The sequence below is a fragment of the Sinohyriopsis cumingii genome, chromosome 11 (genome assembly GCF_028554795.1).
Source record: "Sinohyriopsis cumingii isolate HCF-2022 chromosome 11, ASM2855479v2, whole genome shotgun sequence".
Lineage (NCBI taxonomy): Eukaryota > Metazoa > Mollusca > Bivalvia > Unionida > Unionidae > Sinohyriopsis > Sinohyriopsis cumingii.
Window position 1 is genome coordinate 46,212,319 of NC_142971.1, and position 14,648 is coordinate 46,226,966.

General features: G+C 35.3%; 1 protein-coding gene across 3 annotated transcripts in view; it reads right to left on the reverse strand.

Annotated features, from left to right (window-relative positions):
* Positions 1 to 1,126: 1,126 nt before the first annotated feature.
* Positions 1,127 to 14,648, reverse strand: part of LOC149788061 (UDP-xylose and UDP-N-acetylglucosamine transporter-like) — a 52,428-nt gene continuing 38,906 nt past the window's right edge. For all 3 annotated transcript variants that reach the window (XM_089974349.1, XM_089974348.1, XM_089974350.1), the window contains exons 9-10: positions 12,139 to 12,214; positions 1,127 to 7,105 (exon numbers count right to left, since the gene is read on the reverse strand). In XM_089974349.1, coding sequence (XP_089830475.1) covers positions 6,877 to 7,105; positions 12,139 to 12,214 — 305 coding nt within the window. In that variant the 3' untranslated portion in view covers positions 1,127 to 6,876. The remainder of the gene's footprint in view (positions 7,106 to 12,138; positions 12,215 to 14,648) is intronic.

Consider the following 14,648-nt stretch of genomic DNA (forward strand, 5'->3'; position numbering starts at 1 on the left):
GTCATTCCAAATATTAGCACTGTTAAAAACTTAAAGGCCTGGACAACGAACAAAATCATTAGTTTTGCATAAATATCACAAACCTAAATTGTGCAGTGTTACACCACTTCTTTTCTATTTGGATAAGACAAAGGGAGAAAAGAAAGTCAAAGCAAGTGTTTGTTTCATTCAAAATGTATAAAAGTATCTCGACAGATACAATGGCAAGGTGGCTGAAATACGTTTTAACAAATATGGGGATTGATACCAAGAAATTCAAAGCTCACTCTATAAGGAGTGCTTCAACTTCAAAAGACTATAGCCTAGGACTGACCTTGAAAACAATACTTGATACTGCCAATTGATCTTCTGCTAAGATATTTCACAAATTTTATTGTAGAAACACAGAACAAGCTAAGTCCAGATAACTTTTCCTGATATCCTTCTGTTCACTGCATAGAGCTACTTACAGTCCAGGATCAAATTTATTTGTGGATTTTATCCATAAAATATTCTGATAACTTGTTTTGACATAAATAATTGAAACACCAATTGTCTATAGTTGTTTTTATGACTATCCTTTTGTTGATGAGCTTTGAAATATGCCAAATTAAACCCTGACCAGCTTTACTGGTGTGGGAAAGAATGGACCTCTATCCGAGTATTACTCTGAATGTGATGGATGAGGGGCATTCTTTTTGAATACCAGACAAAGAATGAAATGCTCAATTCCCATTCTTTGTAGATATTTTTTATACATAGTTGATGTTAATACCTGACCTGAATTTTTTCATCAACAAAACATCTTTCTTTGAATAGAGGATGTGACACAGAAAGAACTGGCTTTTATTGTCGTAATTACAAACGGCAAGTCAAAGGCACCTTTTTCTTTCATTTCTTTGAAGTAGCAAGGACAGTCAGTGTCTAAATTTGGAGCAGGGGTCCATTTTCACAAGAACTCTGAGAAATCTAGGTACCCTGGCATATATTTATAAACAAAATGCCTTCCCAAGGTAAAATGTATGTTTAAATGGAACATTCCAAATGTCTTTACTTAAAAAGAGTGCTATAATTAGTTGCATGGAACTAATCTTCCTTGTGGCTCTCAATTTAATTTCCTATTTATAAACAGATTACAAACAATATAGAAAATCACAAAAACTTTTAATTCTTTATAGCATAAATAATATAACACAAGTTCATACTGAACCAACCAAAGACTAGCTATGTATAAGTGAGTAATAAAATGCTAATTTCAGATGTTAATGTGTCGGAGTGATTTGTATTTTTAATGTATCTTTAAAAAATGTCAGTCATACTGCTACTATGCCTAGTGTGGCAGTTTTATACTGATGTCTAGCACTGGAGCGTCATGCCATGTAGCATCATGTCTCACCCAGTCACATTATCCTGACACCAGGTCAATCAGAACTGCAAACTGATCCGACCCACATCTGCTGTTGCATAGTGCAATGGCAGATCTGGGTCTATGCAGTTCATTGGATGTAACCAGTAAAACACATACTCAGATCTGGGTCTGTGCAGTAACAAGTAGAACACATACTCAAATCTGTCAGCACATTATGCAATGACAGATTAGGGTATATTGTTTTGTGCAGTTTGACTTGTAAGAAAATATATTTGAAGCAAAAAAAATTCTCACATTACATACAGTAAATTAGATTATAATAAAACAAACTGATATTTGTACTGTCTCTAATTTCTTTTAGGATTCTGCTTGAGATTAGTGACCCTGCATACTGAAGACTTTTCTTGTTATTTGATTTTGGAGTGGAAAGACAGCTGAAACTGATAAATTGAGAATGTTGCCGTTATCTTGCATGAACTAGTTCCTGGAGGTTTTATGGGGCCATCTTGTTTGAAACATTGCACACAAGTTTTGCCTTTCTCAAAAATATTTGTTTACTTATTGTTAACATTTTAAATCATTCATTGCATTTGAGATGTTTTCAATATTATCTTGGATAAGTCTGTATGTGGAATAGTTTGCATTTTCCACAGAAGTATCTGAAGCGTTAGCCTGATAATTTGGGTCTGGAGTATAAAATATGTGGAACTTTAATATTAAACATTACCATATGCAACTTGTTAAAGTCATTTCAACACTGCCCTATATGTACTATTGTTCCTCATATCTTAAGGAGGATAAATACTGATATAATAATTTGGACGTAAAATTTAATTTGAAGGTAACATGCATCTGGGCTAGCTAAGGTTCCAATATGTTAAACATATCTACATGTTGGCAGATACTTTAGTGCTTTGTCCTAATGACAGCTATTGGATTTCATGAGTTGCCTCCCTTAGTATATAATGTCATCTAACCAATAGTGTGTAACAGCAGTGCATTGTATATCAGCTGAAAATGGTGGAGACAATTGACTTCAAAAGGATACTTTGTAAGTTTAACACCGAAAGTATGACTATGTACCTGAAAGAAGACATTACAGGCGTATTTGCTTATGAACAAGTCCATTCAAGGTATGTGATTCCCTTGTTTCGATCATGTAGGAACAGTGTTCAAATTTCAGCAACTTAATTTTGATTGGATGTGGTGGCTTATTGCCACATCCAATGAAATTCACAGACCCAAAGCACAGAAATATTGCTCAATAAGCCAAGGTGTAGATAGTGTTAACATATTAGAACCGTGGCTAGCAAAGATGGGCAACATGTGAAATCAACAAAAAACACCTGAAATGATTGTCCTGAAAATTTTGTGTACATGTCTTATAATATTCACAGGATCATCCATGTTAAACTTGTAAACATGGAATTACAGCAGTTTACCTGAGTTTCTCACCTGCATGCCTTGAAACTCATTAGTTTTACTTATAAGAAATTATGTAACTAGATTCTAAAATAACAATAGATCAAACTTAACTTTATTATACATACACACTATACTTTTGCTATAAAAAGTGTTCATAATTTTAAGTCTCTAAACAGTTTATCTTTCTATTCAGGTAACAAATATTTAAGTACACACACTCATATTATATCCTAACCAACAGTCAACTGATGAACCTACAGTTTCTAATACATTTATAGTTACACAGATAAACTTTGGCATCATAGTTTACAGGTATGATAAAATGACACTTTTTGACAACAAAAGACACAAAGAAGCCTGACAGAATTACATGACTGGAACTCCTTTTCGTTTCTTTATTTTCATGAAATTTGTCAGGTAAAACATGGCACAAAAGTATTAGTCACAAAAATTATTTGACATAAAAACCTGTAAAATTTGGTAGCAGAGAATAAAAAAGATGGCTTACAGTAGCTCACTTGTTTTGTACCTCATTATTACCAGGTTTTATTCCTGGCTTCAGCATACACAAAGTCAAGTTGCTGCCCAGCCTAGGTCATTATTAGTATCCACTTGGTTCTTTGGTATCCTCTACCTCACTGACCACATCATGCCAACATTCATTTTATGAACAATAGTTTTACCTATACAACATGGATCCTGAAATTTTAACGGCTCTTGCCATTCATTTTTCCTTAAAATTACATGTGAAATTTAATATAAAAGCAATCAAAGGAGATATCAAAAGTTGTGACAAAAGAAAAAATATTTAATATATGTAATTTTTAAAAGTACCAGAAAATGTGTAATTTTTAGTTCTGGTTTTGCTGCTGCTTTAGCATTAGTCTTATCCTTCAATGATTCACTGGTTTCCTCTCACGAATTCTTTATAAAACTCATTTTTTTCTTTTGAGAAAATTAATCCATAGAATTTCACCCAACAACAGATTTTATTTCATTCTAATGTTTTCAAAAATAAAGTACTAATGATGACAAACTGAAAATATGTAACACCTAATTAACATTCATCTCCTGCAAGGTCAGAAGTATAGGTTTTATTTCACAGGATCCCAAAGTCCCCAAATAAGTCACAGAGGATGGTAATGAAAATGAGTTGTTGTAGCTAGTATCTTTTTCTTAAAATCTGGACTTAGTCTTTGCATATTTTGCTATTAAGATGTCAGGTGCTGACAGCTTGACACAAACCACATGGTGTAAGGCAGTGGTCTTAAACTCAAACCACCTTGAGGGCTGCATGAGGGCATTTTTGATGACCCAAGGGCAGCACTGCCTTTGTTATTTTTCATTACACCTTGTGACGCCAGTCATTTTGCAGGCTACAGATACAGCTTGGCAGGCTGCATGTGGCACCTCGACCGCGTGTTGAGACCCCTGGTGTAAGGGATTGATCTATAATGCTATTAGTACTGACCCAGGGGCAACCATTAAGTTTAATGTTTTTAAGTCCAAAACATAAGCTTTGACACCTTTTGTTTTGTTGTTGTAGGGTTTAACACCATTTTTCAGCACACGATAGGCTATACATGGTGGAGGAAGAACCCGGGAAAACCCTGGAAAGAACCACTGACCCACAAGAAGCTACTGGCAAGCTTTCTCACATATCCACATTGGCTGAATCTGAGACTCGAACCTACACAGGCAGAGGTGAGATGGCAGTGATCCGTAACGGAGAGCACTTTAGACCACTTGGCCACTCATGGCCCCTCTTTTGTTTTGTGGTTATAGAGAGTTTATACAACTGGGAAAACATCCTGACCATGCAAGCTTTGTACATCACTCACTGTTGCCTGTCCGACAACTAAACTGCAAATAAGGCAGAGCAATCTTACTGAATTAAGCTTAGTTTGCATTATCTTTATTGACTGTCTGGCAAAGAAATCTGTAAAACTAAACATACTGAAATTTGAATTTGGTGGGTTTTGTTGGTACATGTAGTTAAATGGATTAACAAATCAAATACGAATTGATCAAATTATATCTGAGGACTCCTATGATTGATGTCTGGTTGCTTGTAGTATGTGCCAATCAAAACCTTGCATCTACTGTACATGTCCAGTAAACACGGGGGGTGGTGGGGTGGTGGTGGTGGTGTTCAGGATCTCTGCTATACAGCAAACAGGATGACATATACAAAGGTGAAAAGATTTTTAAAGACCATACAAGTGTTCTAGGATCTCTGCTACACACCAAGATGACATTTACAAAGTTGAAAAGATTATTAAAAACCATATTAATAAAAGGTAAAAATTATGTACTTGAGAAAAAAATGAGCACGTGACACTGTTTCAGTTCTTATAATTTTATGAGTTACTGACATAAAAGCCATAATTTTTCCGTAAGCCCATTCCCATCATCTTTAAAATTCTGATGAAATTTTATATACAAATGCCTTTGATAACAATAATCACACCAAAAGATTTCTAAGGGATTATGAGACAATATCTCTTGCTGTATCATGGGGGAAAAACTGTAAATAAACATTTAGAAGAAATGTATGCATACATCTACTGTTTCATCATAAACAAAACTTTGTTAAAACAATTCTTAAAGCTTTAGCTAAGGTGAGAGTTATCTTTATTTGTTTAAAACCCTGCCTCACATACTTGCATAGTTTTCGCTTTGGTTTGGTTTGGTGCTTTACAGCACAGCAACACAAGTAGGTTACTTAGTGCTGAGGCAATTGGAGTAGAGTGCTTTGCCCAAAGACACACCACAGTAGCAGGTCTGATGGTAGGATATGAAGCTGCACACTTCTGGTCATGAGTTTGATATGCTAACCACTGAGCCACCATGGCTCCTGTAAAGTAGATTTCACTATCACTTTAGCTTTGAGTAACAATGTGGGTTTTTATGTGAAAGTTCACAATTACTGTCACAGAAACTGCATGTAAATCTCCTGCAGTTAGGAGCTGCACATCTGGGTTAAATTCTGGCAGATATGTGTGCACCAACATTCCAAAACTTGCTAGCAAGCGTCATATCAGTCCATGGACAATGACATGAACATTTACATAGTAGTATCAGATGCAAAATAGGAATAAGCTCATTCTTCTGATCTGATAATTATAAGCAGTGTGATAAACCACTAGTATAAAACCATCATGGTATAAGATTCTTTAAAATTACAGTGATACTGCATTTAAAGGCGATGCATATATATTACAAAGGTATGCTGGCCAATACAAATTTCTGATAAAAAGATCAATACATAGGAAGCTGGATAACTGAAATGGATTGTAGCCAACTAAAGGGGAACCTTAATGTAGCATGACAACTGGGGGCCAAAACTGCCAACAACATTATATAAAAAATGACAGTATGGAAAGAATGAACAAAATGTATGAATGCATGTACAAATGTTGGTGGGGGGGAGATAAATTAACAGCCATTTAAACATAAAGTAGCAATTTTACTACCAGCTAATTTTTATAATAATCATAGTTAAGATGGTCCCATGCTCATACTTCAAATAGCTCCATGCTCATAGATAGCCCCATACTCATAGTTCAAATAGTCCCATGTGCACTGATAAAATAGCCCCATGCTCACAGATAAGACAGCCCCATGATGATAGTAAAAGAACTCGTACTCAAAGTTCAAATGGTTCCATGCTCAAAATTGAGATATCCCCATGCTCATAGTTAAGATAGTTAAGATAGCTCCATGCTCATGGTTTAATGAGCCCCATGCTCAACTAAAATTAATCACTGCTGTGTAAGAACATTCATTACGATCTTAAGTTATAGGTTTCTCAAAATGAACTAAATTATTTTTGTTTGTCAGCTTGGCTTATGTTTTGATTAGCATCATAGAACAAGGGCCATCCAGCACAAAAAAATTGGAGTAATGGTGCAGACCTGTTATATTCAAACTATATAACAAAGCAGGTCATAGTGGAGTTCCCCTTTATAGTAAAATTATTCTTTATAAATAGACATAACTAAAAGGTTTCTGGTGTGATTACTATTCAGGCTGTCATTAGTACAAGTGAGACTTTATTCTTTTCTACATTATCAAATATAGTTGTAGCCAAGACAAAAGCATTACTGAGGCTTCTCCTTTCCTTTCTTTCCAAATGGGATAACATCTGCAAACAAAAAGGTCCCTCCAAAAACAAGTGCTGTGCCTATCCAGTGATAAAGTGTGAAGGGATTCATGAAATATATGATGGAGAAAATAAGGCTAACAAACTTCCTCAGTGTTACCACCATTGTCACCGTTAGTGAGGCACACTCTGTAGTTAAAACAAACACTGCACGTATACAAATATATCTGTAGGCGAGTTAAGGCATCAATATTATGATTACGTGACAGAATATGTTTGTAAAACTGGGATAAAGGATTACTTGGGACAAAATTATAACATCCCTACTGCACATATATATCAAATCATGAATAAGGGCCTAGCCTTCACTGTAAATAGTAACTTGGTGTTAATAAAGCTTCATTTCAAAATGCACTGTTCAATTAAAACTTACAAACCAGCAGTATAATTCTTATCAAAGAAAATTCTCAATAATTAAATAATATCTGTAAATTCACTATTGTTTATCATACTAAGTTCCATTTTTCTACACCTGAGCTATGCATAATTTTACAAAAAGTACAATACCTGTAAATTTCCTGATAATTCATCAATACAAAGCTAAATTTTGTATAAAGAAAAACTACTGTATTTATCTGATAGTCCCAGTTGAAATAAATTTTGGCAAATTCTTGTATCGGATGATCTTGTTTAATGATAAGTCCGTTCCCCAATACAGAGCAAATTATAAAGTGTGTCTGAAGGCTAATCATAGTACAAACCTATACCAAACTGTACAACAAATTTATAAAGTGCCCCAAGGATCATTCACAGAAGCAGCCCATGGGTAGTAATCGAGTTGTTTTGGATATCAAGAGTCTATACAGCAAGATGCTGATCACACCAAAGCAAAAGTTTACTCTGATCCATTGGATAGTTGACTTCTAGCGTTGATCAAGGGAGATAATAAGAGTTACTTCCCTTCATGTATAAAGTATAAAAATTCCCTTTTCTTTCCCCACCAAAAGGGCTGGATTTTGAGTTAGTGAAGCTTATTTCCTAAAATTAATTTGATTGGGGAATGTATTTGATGGAGGAATCTTAGTCAGCTAAATGTTCTCAGTAGATATTTCTTCCAATGCTGCTGATTACACATGAAAGCAACAGTTTCAAATTTTCAGTTTGTTTTTAAATCTTTATACACCTTTCAGTCGATAACTGGCGCACATCAGGGTCCAAAAACATATATTGCACTATAAGCGAGGGTGCGAGTTACCTTGGAACCCCACTAAACATCCAGAGAATCATGGGGTTGAGGAAGGGGGGAGGGACCTGGGCTGCTTCATGACTGAATCCTCATTTTATAATCATCTCGAGAATGTCAATAAAGCACTTTTTCTGACGAAGTTGTTCATTATTCTGTATAAATTACATTTATTTTCAAAATACCCAACATCTGAAAGATCTGGAACAATGATGATTCCACCTGGTTTCAACAACCAACATGGTACATGAATGTTTTCATGTATTATGTCACGGATTTTTGTTTTGTTAAATAGTCTGGGTCCCAGAGTAGTGTATAATTTATTTTAACGAAACAATGAGTCTACTAAGCAGGAAAACAAACTAACTCTTGATTCACTACTAAACAAGATTCCTTTTTATCAAAATCATGCAACATTTCTTTTGAGACAATTGTCTACGTCAAAACTCAATTTTTGTATTGTTCAGTTAGTAAAATATGATGCCGTGATTTCATAGAAAGTAATGGTGAAACTTCTTATCATCCTTGAAGATATCACTACGTTTGAATTCAGGAATTCTCAGAAACTCATTTTCCCCACAATAGTCCATATCTGTAAAACAAAGTTCTTTATTTTACGAAGTTCTCATTTTGCAAGGCTGCCTTGTTTTCTTTGATCACAGTTATGAACGAGTTGGTTATTTTAAGGTAGTTTAATTAAATTACATACACAATAACATTTATAACAGTGTTCAATTGATCAACTGAAATGAGGTAACCGACTTAAGACTGTGGCCGCTGGTTCTTTTAAGCATGTAGAGTTCGTATGCCTTTTAAGGTTTTTGAAGCATGTAGGATTTGTATGCCTTTTAAGGTTTCTTAAAATTTTATTCCACCTCCTTTATTTGATTCAAAAGACATAATTAACATGATAACAGAAAAGGAGGCCAGCTTTTTATTTTGTGCAACAATACAACAATTGCTTCCACTAGTCCGATATTAAAAGATGGTTGGCACTTAATTAGGTTCTCAGAGAAATGCTCACAGACATAGCTGTTATGGTAGATTGACACATTTTACATTTAATTAAAAGAGGACACATTGCATCTATGATGATTACACTTAAAAGGAACTAAAAGACAGAACAAGAACACAACTTTCAATTGATAAATTTTTTTATGTAATTGGTATTTATTTATTCAAGTACTGCCTCCACTAGGCCTGACATTTTCACTGATTGAAATTTCCTTGAATATCATTAATTACAGTGCACTAAGAATGTTATTTGGAAAGAAAACATAACAAATTGTATGACTTCTTATTAAAAGTTGATATTTCATAATGTTGATTAAAATTTCCATGTCCTATCTACCGTTTTCAACAATAAAATGAGTGATATATAAAAGTTTCTGTTACTGTTTTTGATCGCGATTTTCTTCAAGTTCAACAAGTAGGGATACATTTTTTTCGCATTTTCTGGTTTAAAAAATGGGATCCATGCCTGACCCTGTGTTATAAGTGGGTTCGTGAGTTATCAGGGTGCGAGTTGTCGAGTGAGTGGTGTATATCCATATTTAATGGCACATTAGCTCTATTTATCTAGTAAGGAAAGGCCTTTATTTCAGGATTCTTTCTATCAAATCTGGTTAAATTCTATTGAGCTTCTCTGAGAAGTCATTTAAAGCTTTTTTTGTTTTTAGTAATGGTGGTCATATGTGATGAATGAGCACCAATTTAGGCTGTACAAAAACTTTTTGGAGAAGTAACTGAAAACAGCAAATGCTGACTGACAAAATGATCATATATGACATAGACAGAGCCATAACATAAGCTCATTTGGACTTATGGCCTGTTGAGCTAACAAACGTCAGAGTTAGAAGTGAAAATTAATTTTAAAATTATAGGTTATTTTTAGTTTTTCTTCAAGGCTTTACAATATTTTTGTGGTCCATACAAGTTACAAGATCATCTCCATGGTGAGTATAACATTTATTACAAATCTGACAAAGTATGCTTTGAGTTTGTTCTGACAAAGTACGCTTTGAGTTTGTTCTGACAAAGTATGCTTTGAGTTTGTTCTGACAAAGTACGCTTTGAGTTTGTTCTGACAAAGTATACTTTGAGTTTGTTCCGATAAAGTATTCTTTGAGTTTGTTCTGACAAAGTATGCTTTGAGTTTGTTCTGACAAAGTATGCTTTGAGTTTGTTCCTAAATATAACTGAAATAAAGATACATAAATTAACAAATAATTAAAATGACCAGATGTCTTTAATTTGCATAGTTTATGCACTTTCTTGACTGCAAGGCTAACCTAATGAGTGTCTGTGTGTGTGTGTGTGATCAGGATTTTTAATGAAGCTTAAAGAATTTTTCAGTTATATGGCTACGATGTCTGCAGTGTGGCAGTTTATAGTGATATATAGCATCGGGTGGGGGGTATCATGCTGCTGACATATAGCAACATGTCCCACCCAGTCACATTATTTATCTTGACACCAGGCTTACCAGTCAAACACTAACCTCTTAATGCTAAGCATCTAGCAAGGCAGCTGTTAGTACCATTTTTTTGTTGCATGACTTGGCCAAACCCACGACCTCCTGCATCGTCAGTGGATGTTCTAACCACTTAGGCCACTGGATTGGTTACCTAACCTAACAAAAATAAGTGTGCAAAAAGAAGCACTTTTGTCATTTCAGGGTAGAGCTGTTCACAATTTTAATTTTTAGGCTTTTATTATTTAAGTTTTTTCAGTTTTTTTAATGCTTTTTATGTTTCTAAGGTTCAAATGAAATTTTAGGTTTATCAGGTCCACTTCTAACCCTGAAAAGTCCCTTCAAGGACTAATGCTCTACTATCCAAAATGAATTTCCAAGAATTCAAGATCAGAATACTTCTTGTCTGAAAGAAGACTTTTATTGAAGCCCCAATGATGATATGAGTATCCATTCAGAAGGAGTAGCAATAACATGATTTTCATGATGGCCAGACATATAGGATGTCTGAGCAGAACCATTTTCATCTGTCATGTTGATATAACTTTCAATTCAGGGGTAGTAGTGATAAGATTTTCAGGACGGTTGTCATGGTTGCCATATCAGCTGTCACATCAACATTGTTTAACAACTGGGACCAACTAGACATCATATGAAATCTTTTAATGGCAACCATTTTGATCTGATCATCCATTCAAATAAGTAGCAATATCAAAATTTTCAAGATGGCCACTATGGTGGCCATACTGGATCTCTATGCAGCACCATTTTCATTTAGGACCAACTAGTCCTTGGAATGAATTTGTTTGAAAGTTTCATGGCAATCTTTCAAGTAGTTTAGAACAGGAGTAGTGATAACAAACCTCTGTTAATGAATTAACAGACATCAGACATCAGAAGAGGGATGAAAGACAATGGCTTGCAGATGACAGATAACATGCCATCCCATAAGCTTTTCTGTTCTATGACCAATAGATCTTAAAATTAGTCACACTATAGTGTAACACCTGGGTGGGTGTGAATTTGATTTTTCACACAGCTTTATACCTTTTCCAGTCATATCGCTATTATGTCTGCAGTGTGGCAGTTTATAGTGATGTCTAGCACTGGGGCGTCATGTCGCAGACATGTAGCATGATGTACCACCCAGTCACATTATCCTGACACCAGGCCAACCAGTTCTAACACTAACCTCCTAATGCTGAGCATCTAGTAAGGCAGCTGTTAGTACCATTTTTACAAGTCTCTGGAATGACTTGGCTGGGGTTTGAACCTGCAACCTCTTGCATCTGAGGTGGATGCTCTAACCATTAGGTCACCGGAGCAGTCGTTTGAAACACTTAGGAATAAAAATACAGCAATTTCATTATGTAATGCAATGTTCTAAAGTTATATGACTCTTGTATTTTTTTACACTGGGTTTATGAAACTCATTAATACATTATGCATGCAGCTCATGGCATACATTATTTCATTCATTGAATAAAGTTTGTATGAAATAAATTCCTGCATGATCCTCTGAATAATAACTTAAAAAAGGATACTGTGTTATAACATTTCCTAGTAGGTACAGCCACATCTTTGGTACAGATATCCCCAGTATGGGCATAATTATAGGTGCTGAAAAAACAAGAGAGAGGCATTAAATTGGTAAACAAAGCATCATGGTTTACAAGAACAAGTGGCCCAAGTGGACCTGATATTACTCACCTGTGCAGCAGGCATATGTCAGCTTGTGATAATGTACATTCACAACCACTGAAACTGTAGAAGGGACAGAAAAGTCTGGAGCATATAAGTGCTACATTGTTTATTATTGTTGGTGTCATTTATCTTTCCGAACAGACATGGTCACCTTAGCAAAGAAGGGCAAGTCATTTAAACAACAATCCAGGTAATTTAAAAATGTATTATATTATTTAATGGCCATCATGACAAAGATAGATCGTGGAAACAAGTTTTGAAATTGTACAGTTTAAATGCATGTTTGTTTTGGGGAATTTTAAGGCACAGCAGCACATAAAGGCTTTACCATGCCTTGGTGAGTAAAGTGGCTTGCCCATGGACATACCACACATATGGAACCAGGCTGATCCGATTGAAAGATTCAAACTCACAACTTCCTGCCCTATTCCATAAATCCCAAAAGAACTTGTGTTTTGCTTTTAATCCCCGCACATTTGCCACTAAATTAACCTGTGACAAACAACAGTATAAGTTGCAAATTATGACTTTTAACAACTGAGTATTGAAACCATGTCGGATATTCTTAAAGTAGCTTCTGTGGTGAACATATAAAATGTTATATTAGAATCATTTTCATTAAGAACTATGTAGACATCATTAAAAGTTTTTAGGTTAAACTCCATGTCAGGAGTAGCAGTAATATTTTCAAGATGGCTGTCCTGGTTGCCATATTGGATGTCGAATTGGCATCATTTTTGTTTAGGACCAACTCAAGGAAGTCTTTCAGTGAAAACTCGATAATCATATAACCAATCATTCAGGAGAACTAGCAATAACAAGATATTTAAGATGGCTGCTGTAGTGGCCATATCTGATAACTGAGTTGGATAATTTTTATTTAGAACCAACTAGGCCATGGGATGAATGTGTGTGTAAAGTTTCATGGCAATCCTCCAAGTAGTTTAGAAGTAGTGATAGCAAACTTGTGCTAATGGATGGATGGACGATAAACCATCCCATAAACTCTTCTGGTCTTTCACCAGTAGAGCTGAGACATATACAATAATTATTACATATTCCTTCTTTGTCACCAACAGACTGAAATGAGGAAGTACCAGAGTAAACTTCAAAAGGAAAATGGACATAGAAGTTGTAACTGAATTTTTAAGATTATGAAGTCCTGAGGAGATGTGAGTGTGTGTGATTTGAATTTTTAAAGTAGTTTTAACAATTATTCAGTCATATTGCTACAATGTCTGCAGTGTGGCAGTTTATAGTGATGTCTAGCATTGGGGCATCATGCCACAGACATGTAGCATGATGTCCCACCCAGTCACATTATTTTAACACCAGGCTGACCAGTCCTAACACTAACCTCTTAATGCTGAGCACCTAGTGAGGATGCTGTTAGTACCATTTTTGTAAGTCTTTGGTATGATTCAGGCAGGGTTTGAACCCACAACCTCCCACATCTGAGGGGGATGCTCTAACCAATAGGCCACTGGAGTGGTTGGTAATGTGAGAAGCTTGCTTATCATAACATGTACCATAAATACACATACACACATCTATTAAAATTTCATTAATCACTTACAGCACACATGGACACTCATTTGAAGCCAAAATTTCATTAAAAAATGTGTCAACAAGTATTATCTCAGGCTTTTAAACAAAGAGGTCTTCTCTCAAATAGTAGTAGAAACATGAATAAAAATAAACATGACTTTAAAACCACCATTTATACAGTCCCCATTTAAATTCTTGAACTGCAAGTTTTGAGTAAGCTACCATATCTGGAAATCTGAAAGTGAATACTGTCTATCTCTCTGTCTAGCATTCCTTCAAAATCAGCAAGGATTCTATGGTTTTCCAACTCAGATGTTCTCTGTATTCTGTGTGGTTCTCTCTGATGAAGTAGAAAACCTTTCACATTCTGCATTGGAGTGTGGGACTGTCAAAATCCCAAGCATTACTTTCAGCAAACACTTGTGCATCATCTTCTCATTCTTCTCATTTTTGAGTAATCAGGTTCCAATGAGCATCTGCTGTAGACAGCTGCAACATTGCTGCTGGTAACATCTCACACTGATATTCAATAAATTCAAGTACATGCTAATCCACTGCACACTGACAAGGAAGCAAAGTGGAAACCTCTGTGCAAAGTACAGTACAGATGAAAACCTTTCAGACTACTCAGTATGGACTAATTCAGCCTCACGCAACAACAGTTCACTGAATGAAACTTCTTATTCATGTAACTGCTAACTTGATAAATTAGTGTTGAACTCTGTCATAAACGTCTTTCAGACAGTCAGGATGAACTGTCCATCATTTTCTTTGATAAAATCTCTGGCCTCTGGCCAAATCA